At 43.2% G+C, this 15,341-nt stretch overlaps 1 protein-coding gene and 1 long non-coding RNA gene across 3 annotated transcripts in view; one reads left to right on the top strand and one right to left on the bottom strand.

Annotated features, from left to right (window-relative positions):
• Window positions 1-15,341, top strand: part of LOC142244156 (chloride channel protein D-like) — a 265,090-nt gene that overhangs the window by 38,272 nt on the left and 211,477 nt on the right. Inside the window, exons 6-7 of the mRNA XM_075316355.1 lie at window positions 6,808-7,051; window positions 11,760-11,954. Of these exons, the coding sequence (XP_075172470.1) occupies window positions 6,808-7,051; window positions 11,760-11,954 (439 nt within the window). The remainder of the gene's footprint in view (window positions 1-6,807; window positions 7,052-11,759; window positions 11,955-15,341) is intronic.
• The window catches only part of LOC142244157 (uncharacterized), a 113,931-nt gene that overhangs the window by 29,948 nt on the left and 68,642 nt on the right, over window positions 1-15,341 (bottom strand). The window lies entirely within an intron of this gene.

Raw genomic sequence — 15,341 nt, 5'->3', positions numbered from 1 at the left:
ATCATCAGTTGGTATTATGACATCAATATTGATGTCAGTGTTAAAGAGAACTTGTCATCAGGATTTTACACCCCAAACATCTCAAGAAGCCCAAGACACCGAGCTCACACCATAGAAATTAAAAATAAGTTTAAGCTACTAAAATCATCAGTGGCACCAACTGTAGAATATTCACGTGCTTTTACAACCTGTGACATTGAAAATGCCCTTGCTGAAACTAAAATTAACAAAGCTCCCGACTCTGATGGGATTCATCCTGAATTTCTCAAAAACTGTGGACCGTATACAAAAAATGGACGGCAAAGTTGTTCTTAGATATTATGGAGAATGCTCAAGTCCCTACTAAATTAAAACATGCCAAAATAGTTGCATTGTTAAAACCTGGGAAGCCTGAAGATAATCCATCAAGCTATAGACACATTGCCTTATTGAGTTGCTTATATAAGCTCTTAGAACGCTTAATATATAACAAGATCAGTTTAAAGATTTTCGACTCAATACCTATAGAGCAAGCTGGCTTCAGACCTGCTCGAAACTGTAGTGACCAAGTCTTAGCTTTGACAACTCTCATTGAAGCTGAATTCCAGAAGAACAAGAAAGTTTCAGTGGTGTTTATCGATCTCTCTGCCACATATGATACTGTGTGGAGGGAAGGACTTTTATAAACATTTTTGAAGGTGTTTCCATGTAAGAAAATGATGTATCTCTTGAACAATATGATTGCAAATCAAACCTTTCATCTTATTATGGGCAATTCAACCAGTTGTAAGAAATCTTTAATCAACAGACTGGCCCAGGGATCAGTGCTGGCACCTCTCCTGTTTGCCCTGTACCTAGCTGATATTCCTAAAACAGTGTCACAGAAATTTGGATATGCCGATGACTGGGCACATGCTATGGTAAGCAAAACCATGGAGGAAGCAGAGGATGTTCTTACAAAAGATCTTAGTGTAATGGGAAAGTACTTTCGACAATGGAGGTTAAAGCCCAACCCATCAAAAACGGAAGTTTGTTGCTTTCATTTACACAATGCAAGTGCTAAGACAAAACTTAAAGTACAATTTGAAGGCCAATCTGTTCAACACAATTTCAATCCTAAGTACTTAGGTGTAATCCTTCATAGAAGTCTAACTTTTAAATCCCATTTGGATAAAGTGGCGCAGAAACTGAAAGCACGTAACAATATTATTCAGAAACTTTGTGGATCCTCCTGGGGCTCGGCAACATCTGTTTTGAGAACATCTACTCTTGCCCTGGTGTATTCTACTGCAGAATACTGTGCTCCAGTGTGGTCAAATAGCTGTCATGTAAACCTAATCGACACTCAGCTGAACAACTTTATGCGTATAATATCTGGTGCTATTAGACCTACACCTGTTCACTGGTTACCTGTCCTGAGTCATATCACACCCGCAAATCTAGGAAGACAAAAGCTCCTACTTAAAGAATACACTAAAGTAGTGAATAATGAAAAACTTTGAATGCATCAAAATATCGAGATGTTAAAATACAATGATTGAAATCAAGACACCCACCCATCCAAACTGCAATCACCTTGCATGAACAAGACTTCAATTTAGAGGAGAAATGGCGAGAACTTTGGGTCAGTTTAGTATTCGGTGATCCCCAAATTTTCCCTAACTTACAAAACCCTCCACCAGGCTTTAATCTACCAAGGCAAACATGAGTTACTCTAAATCGTATCAGAACAAACTTTGGCGTCTGTGCAGATTTTATGTATAAGTGGGGAAAATTTGACTCTCCGACCTGTGAGTGTGGAGCAGATCGACAAACTATCCGGCACATTGTTGAGGAATGCCCCCTGAGATCCTACCATGGTGACAAGAATGATTTCTATACTGTAAATGATAATGCTATTGCATACATAGAAAATATTGATATTCGACTTTGATTTTTATCCTCTTGATATTTTTCAATCATTGTCTATTGTCTGGTGTTTATTTTTATATAATGGTAAGGTATACGTTCATACGATTAAAATAAAACCCCAAACTAATGTCATATATGTAAAGGAACATTCAGCGTTTGCTCACATCTACAGTTAGGTCCAGAAATATTTGGACAGTGACACAATTTTCGCGAGTTGGGCTCTGCATGCCACCACATTGGATTTGAAATGAAACCTCTACAACAGAATTCAAGTGCATATTGTAACATTTAATTTGAAGGTTTGAACAAAAATATCTGATAGAAATTGTAGGAATTGTACACATTTATTTACAAACACTCCACATTTTAGGAGGTCAAAAGTAATTGGACAAATAAACCAAACCCAAACAAAATATTTTTATTTTCAATATTTTGTTGCGAATCCTTTGGAGGCAATCACTGCCTTAAGTCTGGAACCCATGAACATCACCAAACGCTGGGTTTCCTCCTTCTTAATGCTTTGCTAGGCCTTTACAGCCGCAGCCTTCAGGTCTTGCTTGTTTGTGGGTCTTTCCGTCTTAAGTCTGGATTTGAGCAAGTGAAATGCATGCTCAATTGGGTTAAGATCTGGTGATTGACTTGGCCATTGCAGAATGTTCCACTTTTTTACACTCATGAACTCCTGGGTAGCTTTGGCTGTATGCTTGGGGTCATTGTCCATCTGTACTATGAAGCGCCGTCCGATCAACTTTGCGGCATTTGGCTGAATTTGGGCTGAAAGTATATCCCGGTACACTTCAGAATTCATCCGGCTACTCTTGTCTGCTGTTATGTCATCAATAAACACAAGTGACCCAGTGCCATTGAAAGCCATGCATGCCCATGCCATCACGTTGCCTCCACCATGTTTTACAGAGGATGTGGTGTGCCTTGGATCATGTGCCGTTCCCTTTCTTCTCCAAACTTTTTTCTTCCCATCATTCTGGTACAGGTTGATCTTTGTCTCATCTGTCCATAGAATACTTTTCCAGAACTGAGCTGGCTTCATGAGGTGTTTTTCAGCAAATTTAACTCTGGCCTGTCTATTTTTGGAATTGGATGGGGGATGATCAAAAGAAATCGGGTTAAATGCTGCGCTAAAAACCACAATCCAAAGATATATCGTGAATTCCTTTTCTTTATTTTCACAGGTCAACGCGTTTCAAAGGCATCTCCACCTTCTTCATCAGGACAAAAGTCAGAAAGGAACAGCAGGTTATGCTGTTCCTTTCTGACTTTTGTCCTGATGAAGAAGGTGGAGATGCCTTTGAAACGCGTTGACCTGTGAAAATAAAGAAAAGGAATTCACAATATATCTTTGGATTGTGGTTTTTAGCGCAGCATTTAACCCGATTTCTTTTGATCATCCCCCATCCTGTTGCAATATCGGGGCTGCAGCTGACCACTTTTGTATTCATTTATTCCATGCTGACAAGGAGTTGTGCCTGTCACAACTGAAGCAGGTGAGTACCTGTCCTATTCCCTGCACCTATATCTATCGGTTAAAACCCTATGTGCACTTTCTTTCCACAGTTTTTGCTATTATTTTTGGAATTGATGAATGGTTTGCATCTAGATGTGAACCCTTTGTATTTACTTTCATGGAGTCTTCTCTTTACTGTTGACTTAGAGACAGATACACCTACTTCACTGAGAGTGTTCTGGACTTCAGTTGATGTTGTGAACGGGTTCTTCTTCACCAAAGAAAGTATGCGGCGATCATCCACCACTGTTGTCATCCGTGGATGCCCAGGCCTTTTTGAGTTCCCACGCTCACCAGTCAATTCCTTTTTTCTCAGAATGTACCCGACTGTTGATTTTGCTACTCCAAGCATGTCTGCTATCTCTCTGATGGATTTTTTCTTTTTATTCAGCCTCAGGATGTCCTGCTTTACCTCAATTGAGAGTTCCTTAGACCGCATGTTGTCTGGTCACAGCAACAGCTTCCAAATGCAAAACCACACACCTGTAATCAACCCCAGACCTTTTAACTACTTCATTGATTACAGGTTAACGAGGGAGACGCCTTCAGAGTTAATTGCAGCCCTTAGAGTCCCTTGTCCAATTACTTTTGGTCCCTTGAAAAAGAGGAGGCTATGCATTACAGAGCTATGATTCCTAAACCCTTTCTCCGATTTGGATGTGAAAACTCTCATATTGCAGCTGGGAGTGTGCACTTTCAGCCCATATTATATATATAATTGTATTTCTGAACATGTTTTTGTAAACAGCTAAAATAACAAAACTTGTGTCACTGTCCAAATATTTATGGACCTAACTGTACATATATATAAAAAAAAAATCGCACCAATTTTCATCCTGAAAAGTGGAGCGAGTGAAATCCATATGGTATTCCATATGTTATGCGAATGCTATTCAAGGGTACAATTTTTTCTCACTTAGCATTCATATTACATGTGTATGCAATGTGTTTTTTTTCTCAACAACTTTTATTCCACAATCATTTACAGGACCATTTACAGTGTTCTATGCTACAGAATGGTAATGCCATGATGCGACTGTAGGATAGTGAGGGACAGAGACCCCTATACTGTCCCTCACACTAGGGCACCCTAAGCTATGCTTAATCTCTGGATTACCCCTGATGGTGGAGATTCCCATGCCTTACTGTTCTCCTGACCAGAACAAATCTATTCCCGCCCCCCAGGAAAGGAAGAGGCAGGAGTGGATGCTAAAACAGATAAAGACAGACAGGGCAAAAACAAAACTCAGACACACTTTAAACTCACAGGAACAAATAGTAAGAGACTAAGGAGAAAAGCAAAAGAAAGAAGGCAGTAACAAAAGGACAACAAGGGTTAACACCACAACTGCTAAAGTACAACAACCACCAGTCAGTCTGGCTCACACTTAACTACACCAGTATAGATAAACTATAGCTGGCATTAAAGGACGGGTCCAGCCAGCATAAATAAGGACCGTATGTGACTGGCTCCCCCACAGCATGTGATCAAAGAGACTAACAAGCTGTCCAGCAGAGATTAACTCTTGCTAGCCTGCTTATGTGCTTCGAATCTGTGGGTCAATGCCTGAGTCTGCTTGCTCTGATCACAGACATCAGAGAAGTTAACAGGCAAACTGCCAGAATCCGTAGTTTCTACAGATCCTGACGCCGCCATGACAGTCAGCGATGTTTGTAAAAACCTCCTTGTGACATTTAATGTATCTGTAAAAAATGGAAGGCACACAAATGATTCGTACACCAGACATTTTTTTCGCCCATAGACTTGCATAGGTGAGTCTCAAGTGTTTTAGACAATTATATTCAGCATGCTGAGATTTTTTCCTGACTCATTGATTAACATGGGAGTGAATGCAAAGCGATTTTTTTTATAGCATTGAACTCAGCATATTTATACGCAGATGTGAGTAAACCCTAAAGCGGGCTTTACATGCTACGACATCGCTCAAGTGATCTCGTTCACGGAATTTGTGACGCACATCCGGTCGCTGTAGCGATGCCGTTGCGTGTGACACCTATGAGCAATTTTGCATCGTCGCAAAAACGTGCAAAATCGCTCATCGGTGACATGGGGGTCCATTCTCAAATATCGTTACTGCAGCAGTAACGAAGTTGTTCCTCGTTCCTGCGGCAGCACACATCGCTCCGTGTGACACTGCAGGAACGAGGAAGCTCTCCTTACCTGCCTCCCGGCCACAATGCGGAGTGAAGGAGGTGGGCGGGATGTTCATCCCGCTCATCTCCACCCCTCCATTTCTATTGGGCGGCGGTTCAGTGACGCTGCTGTCATGTCGCTGTGACGCTGAACGAACCGCCCCCTTAGAAAGGAGGCGGTTCGCCAGTCACAGCGACGTCGCAGGGAAGGTAAGTTCGTGTGACGGGTCCGGGCGATGTTGTGCGACACGGGCAGAGATTTGCCCGTGTCGCACAACCGATGGGGGCGGGTACGCACGCTGGAGATATCGGTACCGATATCGCAGTGTGTAAAGCGGCCTTAAGGCTATGTGCTCACGCTGTGGAAAATTCGCAGAATTTGCCGCGATTTTTTTACGGAAATTCTGCAGATTTTTCAAAAATCCACAGTACAGCAAGTCCCCAGCCATTTCTATGGCATTTGGGGAGTGCTGTGCCCATGCTGCGTTTTTTTCCACAGCGGAAATAATGCGGATTTCCCTGCGGAAAAATCTGCAGCATGTGAATTATTCCTGCGGATTTTCCGCAGGGTCCCATACTTACCTGCCTTGATAGCAGACACCGGAGTCACTTCTTCTGGTGCAGAGGAGCGCAATGGAGCCAGGTGCAGGAAGGAGGAGGTGGGCGGGGCCTGCACGAGCTCCGGTCATGTGACAGCCAAAGCTAGTTCAGGCCCGCCCACCTTCTCCGGCAATGTGCAGACAGACACGGACAGAAAGTGAAGTGCTGCATGATAGAGGTAAATATGAACGCCCCGATCACTCAGCACTTGTTCTGCATTGAGGATGCAGTGCCGAAGCCATGGTACTGTATCCTCAATACAGGACACCGCAGCATATCCGCAGGACATTCCGCAATAAAACCACAGCATGGAAACAGACAAAGTTGTGCTGCGGTTTTCTGGGAGCTCCTGCGGATATATCCGCAAGACACTTTCCCCATGGGCACATAGCCTTATGCTGATTAAATCCTTCTCTTGATTTTAGAAATGTGTTTTGGTTAGAAACGCGTTGTCTTTTGTTTTTACTCCGCATGCTCTGTACCTACTGTACCATTGTCATTGCTTGTATATTTTAATCAAGATTGAATAAATGGATATTATTTTAGATTTGCTTTGATAACTTTTGTGCTTTTCGATTGCATCTATTTTTTCTATTCTGCAGTTTTCTAATTTACTAAGAACCAGCTGTTTTATTCCGCAGGCGACAGTTTATTACAGCTGGTGCAGCTGCCGGTATCGCCTCTGTGTTTCGGGCTCCAGTTGGTGGACTCCTCTTTGCTCTAGAAGAGGTGGCATCTTTTTGGGACATTAAACTTGCCTGGCAAACATTCTTTTGCTGTCTAATAGCGACCTTCACTACAGAGATTTTCTCGTCTTCATTTGGCGGATTTGTATATAACGGTTATTTTGGATTTTTTAAAGCTGAGCAGAGGATCTTATTCTGGGTATGTATCATATGTACAATTAAAGTGAATGACAGATTATTAGAATTATGTGACTTTCAAAGCATTATAATTCTAGCAACGTACCATTTCTTTGATTATATGCACTTCCTGTGTCACTTACCAGGCTGCTTTTTGTTGTTTTAATAAAATCAGTGTTTTATCAGCATGAGATTATCAGTAGATGACTAGTTGTCTCATGCCATGTAGTCCTCCTGCTCTTTATAACCACACCCTACCACACATTGTATACTGTGTATAGGCAGAAAGTGGCCAAAGAAAGATGTCTATTAGCAGTGTGGGTGGAAATTATACAGAGCTCAGCATTCTGACCATTGTGAGATGTGCAACAGAGAAAACAGTTATTTTGTCGAACTGCACCAAGCAGACAAGTAAGTGATACGTCTCAGATCCTATAACATGCTGATCTCAGGGAACAGCAAAAACCTTTAAAGGGAACCAATCACCAGGATTTTCATATATAACTTATAGCCAGTGCTACACTGGCACTCTCAGGCTGATTCTCTACATACCTGTAGTGGTCAGCTCAGATGTTTAGGTTTTGAAATCCAAGAAAGTAAAGTTTATAAAATCATCAGCTTCTTGAGTGACAGCAGCTGAGGAGCAGATCATATCTGGGGGGGATTCATAGTTATCCCCTCCCTCTGTTAGAATTAGCATGAGTGATATACAATCAATGTAGCTTTTCACTTCCAGGACTTGTGGTGAGGTCATATCTATGTGACCAAAAGGGACGGGCCCTCAGCATATAGGAAATGTTGCTTCGTGGTATCAGCTTTGTTGGCTGAGGCCCCGCCCCTTCTGGTCACATGGGCATGACTTCATCACAGGTCCTGGAAGTGAAAAGTTACATCGTTTGTATAATACATATGCTGATTTAACAGGGCAAGGGGATAACTATGACTTCCCCCCCAGATATTATCTGATCCTCAGCTGCTGTCACTCAAGAAGCTGATGATTTTATAAACTTTACTTTCTTGGATTTCAAAACCTAAACATCCGAGCTGACCACTAATGGTATGTATAGAATCAGCCGGATAGTGCCAGTATAGCACTGGCTATAGGTTATATAGGAAAATCCTGGTGATTGGTTCCCTTTAAGGGATGTGCTCAAATGGTAAATTATTATCTGTTAATCTTGGGAACCTCATCTATGGGTTCTTATGTATTTGTTATGGAACATACCATACATTGAGAAGAAATGTATACATTTATGTGTTTGCAGCTTTAGGCTATGTTCATATTGTGTTTTTGCCACATGTGTCTCCGTCAAGACTTCTATCTGAATCCTTCAAAAATGAAATTCGGGTGTAACCCCCAATGGGGCCAGTTACTTTGAAGAAGCAGGTAGATTACTCTGTGCTCTGTCTGATCACCTTTTCGTCAGTGTCCATCTTTTAGAGGTGGGCACAAGGCGCAGTTGAATATGTTCTTGTGCACACTTCAGAAAGGCGGACACTGCTAAAAACATGACCAGACAAAGCACAAAGTGACCACGCAATGTGAACAGTGTGTTATGAGCCTTTATGTTCACATAGCAATGATTTGTATCAGACAAATCTGCCATGAACTTTTTAGAAACTCTATGGGTATGTCCACACGCTGCGTTCTGTAATTGTCAAGAAAAATGCACCCTCTGGCAGACTTTGACAACTGTAACCTCTGCGTTTGACAAAAAAAAAGCAACGTGCGCATGGAATTTGCAGACTTCTCATAGACTTTGCTGGGGAAGCAGAACGCATGCATTTTGTCATTGAGACGCTTTAGTTTTAAACTCAGCCAAAACGCAAGAAAAATGCACACGAGTGCACACAGCCTAAGGTTATGTGTACACGTAGCGTAATTTCATGCATTTACGCTGTGTTAGGCACTGCAGCGTAAATACATGCATCCTGCATCCCCAGCACAGTCTATGAAGATTGTGCATAATCCGTGCGCAAGATGCTTTTTTGAACGTAGCGATTTGAGTGTCAAAAATTTGACAAAACCTCTGCTTTTAAAAATACAGCATGTCACCTCTTTCGTGCGCTTTGGATGCTGCTCCCACTCTGTCTATGGGAGAGGCAGCATCCCGAGTGCATGAAATCGGCATCTGTGCTACAAACACACTGCATCCATTAAGCAGTGTTTTTCTGCAGCGATTTGCAGCGCACATGTGCTGCCAAATCGCTGCAGAAATTTCAGCATGTACGTGCACACATAACCTTAAAGGGTGCTTTACATGCTGCGACATCGCTAACGATATATCGTCAGGGTCACAGTGTTTGTGACGCACATCGGCGCCGTTAGCGACATCGCAGCGTGTGACAGCTAGGAGTGATGATCAACGATCGCAAAAATGTAAAAAATCGTTGATCGTTGACACGTCGCTCCTTTTCATAATATCGTTGGTGGTGCATGTCGCTGGTTGTTCGTCGTTCCTGCGGCAGCACACATCGCTATGTGTGACACCGCAGGAACGACGAGCATCTCCTTACCTGCGTCCACCGGCAATGAGGAAGGAAGGAGGTGGGCGGGATATTCCGCCCGCTCATCTCCGCCCCTCCGCTTCTATTGGACGGCTGCCGTGTGACTTCGTTATGACAACGGACGAACCGCCCCCCTTAGAAAGGAGGTGGTTTGCCGGCAACAGCGACGTCGCAGGGAAGGTAAGTCCGTGTGACAGGTGTAAGCGATGTTGCGCGCCACGGGCAGCGACTTGCCCGTGATGCACAGCCGACGGGGGCGGGTACGCTCGCTAGCGATATCAATAGCGATATCGCAGCGTGCAAAGTGCCCTTTAGGCACAAATCTAAACCCAAAGTCGAATTCCAGCTGCACTGACCTATGGATTTGAACCTAGATAAGCTCTAGTGTATTGTATTTTGTTTATTCACTTCTTCTCCACACTGAATTCCCCACATTATGAACATGCTATTGATCTTATAATATGCTGAACATTTATAAGTCTGCACTGAGTTTTTTATGGAGCATGTGCAGGTAAGGGGAGAACTATTTCTTATAATTTACTACAGTTCCAATCATTTTTTTTTTCTTTTTACGTAAAAGCTTGATATAATCCCATTGGAGTATGTTCTGGGGACAGGTTTATAAGTTTGTATATTGTGTAACACAGTATCCTGGTGACTATGTGGGCCCATTATTCTGTATGGAGGACTACAGTATATGAGGCCCATTATTCTTTATGGAGGTCTATGTGGGGCCCATTGTTCTATACGGAGGACTATGTGAGGATCATTATTCTGTATGGAGGACTATGTCGGGCCCATTATTCTATATGGAGGACTATGTCGGGCCCATTATTCTGTATGGAGGACTATGTGGGGCTTATTATTCTGTATGGAGGGCTATGTGGGGACCATTATTCTGTATGGAGGTCTATATGAGGCCCATTATTTTGTATGGAGGTCTATGTGGGGCCCATTGTTCCGTATGGAGGACTATATAGGGCCCATTATTCTGTATGGAGGACTATGTGGGGCACATCATTCCATATGGAGGACTATGTGGGGCCCATTATTCTTTATGGAGGGCTATGTGGGGCCCATTATTCTTTATGGAGGGCTATGTGGGGCCCATTATTCTGTATGGAGGACTATGTCGGGCCCATTATTCTGTATGGAGGACTATGTGGGGCCCATTATTCTGTATGGAGGGCTATGTGGGGACCATTATTCTGTATGGAGGACTATGTCGGGCCCATTATTCTGTATGGAGGACTATGTGGGGCCCATTATTCTGTATGGAGGGCTATGTGGGGCCCATTATTCTGTATGGAGGACTATGTGGTACCCATTATTCTGTATGAAGGACTATGTTGGGCACATCATTCTGTATGCAGGACTATGTAGCGCCCATTATTCTATATGGAGGACTATGTGGTGTCCATTATTCTGTATGGAGGGCTATGTGGGGCATATGCTATATGGGGTACTATGTGAGACACATTATTTTGTATGGAGGACTACGTGGGGCCCATTATTCCGTATGTAGGACAATGTGGGGCACATCATACCGTATGGAGGACTATGTGGGGCCCAATAATCTGTATGGAGGGCTATGTGGGGCCCATTATTCTGTATGGAGGACTATGTGGGGTCCATTATTCTGTATTGAGGACTATTTGGGGCCCATGACTACTTTGGTCCACGACTTTGTCCAAGTTTTTAACTTTGGCAGTCTGTGTATATGAGTATGACATCCCTGTGCAAGTGGAACATTGTAGCAAAGGAGGCAATTGATTCATGTACCGGTAACCTATTCAATCACATTTTAGCAATAATATACAGTATACTTAGTGTCCTTACAGTAAGAAACAAATCTGTTATACTTCTTTTCTTTAGACCTGGTGATGCCCTCTTGTCATGTCTTGGCGTGGTAACCAGCTTAATTAGGAAAAGATGAATAAATGGATATCTGTACTAACTAGTGAGATTGCTGATTAATTACAATTGATAAGTAATATGATAGAAAGCTAATTGCTTTACAGTCATAGAGCATACTGACACTTTTATATGCAGGTAGCATTTCATACTGTTTAAAAAAAGGTCAAATCTGTTTTATGGGATAAAAAGAAGTAATTAGAAACGATATCCGGAATTAAGGAGGTTGCAGACCCAGAACACTGCAATGTAACATTACACAGCCTTATTGTCACCAGATAAACAGCTTTTCTTTTTTTCTCCTGAAGGTGAAAGACCTATTGGATATGAGTGTTTTGGCCTTTATCCCCAGTATTATCATTGGCATTATGGGAGGGTTACTGGGTGCCCTGTTTGTGGTTCTGAATGTAAAGATCAATACATTACGCATGAAGATATTCAACTCCATTTCTCACAAATTTGCAAGAAAGCTGAGCAAGCTTCTTGAAACTTTATTTCTGATGGTAAGTAAAATAAAATCCTTTAAAAGAGATTATGTGTGTTATGAAAGTTAAAGGGAACCTGTCAGGTCACTCAACAGTTTAAACCATTATATTACTGCTGAATAAGGCTCTAAAACTTAATGGGGGTTGATTTAATGTCAATGGAGGACCTGACAAATTCTCTTTGCAACTACATTTTTTAAAAAGCATTGTCTGCTTTTGGCTATGTTATGTTTGCTGCAGTTTTGATAAAATCACTGTTTTATCTGCTGCAGTTCTACCAGTTCTTTGAATGCTGAGCCCTATATAACCACGCCCACACCACTGATTGGCAGGTTTCTGGGACACTGTTCATAGGCAGAAAGCTGCTAATCAGTGGTGGGGTTTATACAGAGCAGGAAGACTACATGACATGAGACATCTAGTTCTCTAGTGATAATCTCCTGCTGATAAAACAGATTTTATTGAAATTACAGCAAGCAGCCAAGTAAGTGACACATCAGATTCTCTGCTCCCACATCACGCTGCTGTCAGATTAAATAGCAAAAATTTGCTGACAGATTCGATTTAAGGTCAGACAAAAAAATTAATTAAGCCACTTAATTGTAGAGTTGAGCGTGGTTCGCGGTTCGAGGTTCTCCAGTTCGTGGCTCGAGTGATTTTGGGGGCTGTTCTAGATAGAACTAGAACTCAAGCTTTTTGCTAAAGCTCGATAGTTCTAGATACGTTCGAGAACGGTTCTAGCAGAAAAAAGACCAGCTAATTACTAGCTGGCTTTCCGCTGTAATAGTGTAAGTCACTCTGTGACTCACACTATTATGAAATTTCAGTGTATAGTGTGCGGGAACAGCGCATTCAGATCACTGCTGTATGGATAATGGCGATCGCCATTTTTTTTTCCTTGCCTTCCTTCCCTAAGCGCGCGCGTGTAGTGGGGCGGGCCAGCATGTCAGCCAATCCCAGACACACACACAGCTAAGTGTACTTTTAGCCAGAGAAGCAATGGCATGTGTGATAGGATGTCCATGTCACATGTCCCTGCATTATAAAAATGAGTATCTGCCCGTCCGGACGCCATTATCTCTTCTGCGTCCTTTGTGTCAGTCACCGCTGGCGCAGCTCCTATCTCCGATACTGCTGTGTACGCTCTATACACAGCGCTATACAGAATAGGGATAGCACTTTCTATTAGTCCTTTTAAGGGCTAATACCGGCAGGGTCAGAGCCATAGGTGACAGGTCCTGAAAACAGAGTTTAACTGCTACGCAAGATGACAGCGTCTGTGTAGCTAAGGTCAGGGATTTCCTCGCTGCATTTCCCCATTTGGAGGGATAGAAAGGCAGGCTTCCTTTCCTCTACCCAGAGACCCACAACCCTGCCACTGTACCCTCCTGCCCTTTGCACACTCAAACTCATTGTTACTAAGCCATTATACTAGCAAACACTGAGTGAACTTAGTGGCATCCTAAACGTGGCTGTTGGACTTCTGTATTGTCCCACTAGTGCAAAGATATTTGCAGCACGTCTGCCTGCATTGCACACTCAAACTCATTGTTACTAAGACATTATAATACCAAAAATTGAGTAAACTTAGTGGCATACAAGAAGTGGCTGTTGTACTCCATTAGTGCCCCACTGGTGCAAATCTATGTGCAGCACCTCTGCATGACACCCTCCTGCTCTGTTTTTAATAAGCTATAATGATAGCAAAAAATACTGCCATTTAGTGGCATACAAGAACTGGCTGTTGTATTTCATTATTGTCCCACTGGTGCCAAGCTATTTCTAGCACCTGTGCAGGACACCCTCCTACTCTGTTTTTAATAAGCTATAATGATAGCAAAAAATGCTGCCATTTAGTGGCATACAAGAACTGGCTGTTGTATTTCATTATTGTCCCACTGGTGCCAAGCTATTTCTAGCACTTGTGCAGGACACCCTCCTGCTCTGTTTTTAATAAGCTATAATGATAGCAAAAAATGTTGCCATTTAGTGGCATACAAGAAGTGACTGTTGGACTTCCATTAGTGTCCCACTGGTGCAAATCTATTTGCAGCACCTCTGCATGACACCCTCATGCACATTTTGCTACGCTAATTTTATAGCAAACTCAGGGAATTCCTTGCTGCATTTGATCATTCGGAGGGATAGAAAGTGAGGCTTCCTTTAGCTTTTCCTTCTGTTCATAGACAGCATCTCCAAGTCCACACCCGAAGAGCAATTTCTCCTCCACGTCTAAGTGTGGAGAGGCAGCTAGTGCGCATGCGTCTGCCGATTTACCCCAGCCGCAGCCTAACTACAGTGTTTCGCCTAGTGAGTATGCTCAGCCTGACTGTGCCATTCCTGAGGCTAAGTCTTCATTTCAGGATACAGCGCATGCTCCCACACTTAGTGCGAAAAGCCTCTTTGCACAGGTACTTGCACTCCGTGCCGGGTCTAAGTCCTGTGTTGTGCCTAGACACCATGCTAAAGCTGATAGTCTTTTTTCGGAGACTGTATTTCATGCTACTGAGCATGCTCAGGCACTTACTGCATCAGAGACTAGGTCCGGTAATGAACTCTTTGGCACTGCCCCTGATGTGGGGGGCCCATATAGACCACAGGGCATCAGGTGTCCTGACGATGTGGCCAGGCCACTCCCAAATGGCTTGCAGAGGCCCGCCCCTATGACTTGTCACCTCATTATTGATGGTCAGACGATGACTGGTGAGGTGTTTGTGTCGTGGCAGCCGTGAGGTCATTATTCAAGTTGCGGTTCCAAATAGGACGCTAGTTATGCCACTCATGACGTGTCACTCTGCTTTTGTCTTCAGGAGGTGCATTGTGGTCCACTCTGGTTTGGGGCGGACCCAGGTTATAAAACGGGCTGGAGCCAACAAGGAGGTGCGCAGTCTTCTATTATGCTCCGAAAGAGCACACCTTCATGTGGTGTTTACTGGAAAAGCAGATCTAAGAATCCGTACCACCTTCTGCAGATACTCCTGTATATGTGCGTCCCTTTCTATGGCAGGAATTATTTCGCCAAATTTTGTCTTGTACCAGGGATCTAACAGTGTGGCAACCCAGTAGTTAGCATTACTTCGAATTCATACAATCCGAGGGTCATGTTGTAGGTAGTGCAGCAAGAAGGCGCTCATGTGTCTTGTGCATCCAGGAGGACCAAGTACTTGGTGTGTTGGTGGCAGAGAGGTGAGAATCGTGCCTCCTTCCTCTGCCCTCTCCCCTCTCCCCCCAACCTCGCACAACCGAAATGTGAGCAAGCTCTCACTCATCTGCTGAGTCTTCCATGCCCATCACCATTTCGTCCTCCATTTCTTCATGGGCTCCTGCACCTTCCTCAACAATTTTTGCTGATACTATGCGCCCTTGTTAATCCCTCTCCCCCACCATGACTGCCGCCTAGGTGCC

This window comes from Anomaloglossus baeobatrachus, chromosome 6 (genome assembly GCF_048569485.1).
Source record: "Anomaloglossus baeobatrachus isolate aAnoBae1 chromosome 6, aAnoBae1.hap1, whole genome shotgun sequence".
NCBI lineage: Eukaryota > Metazoa > Chordata > Amphibia > Anura > Aromobatidae > Anomaloglossus > Anomaloglossus baeobatrachus.
This window is presented reverse-complemented; position numbering and strand designations above follow the sequence as displayed.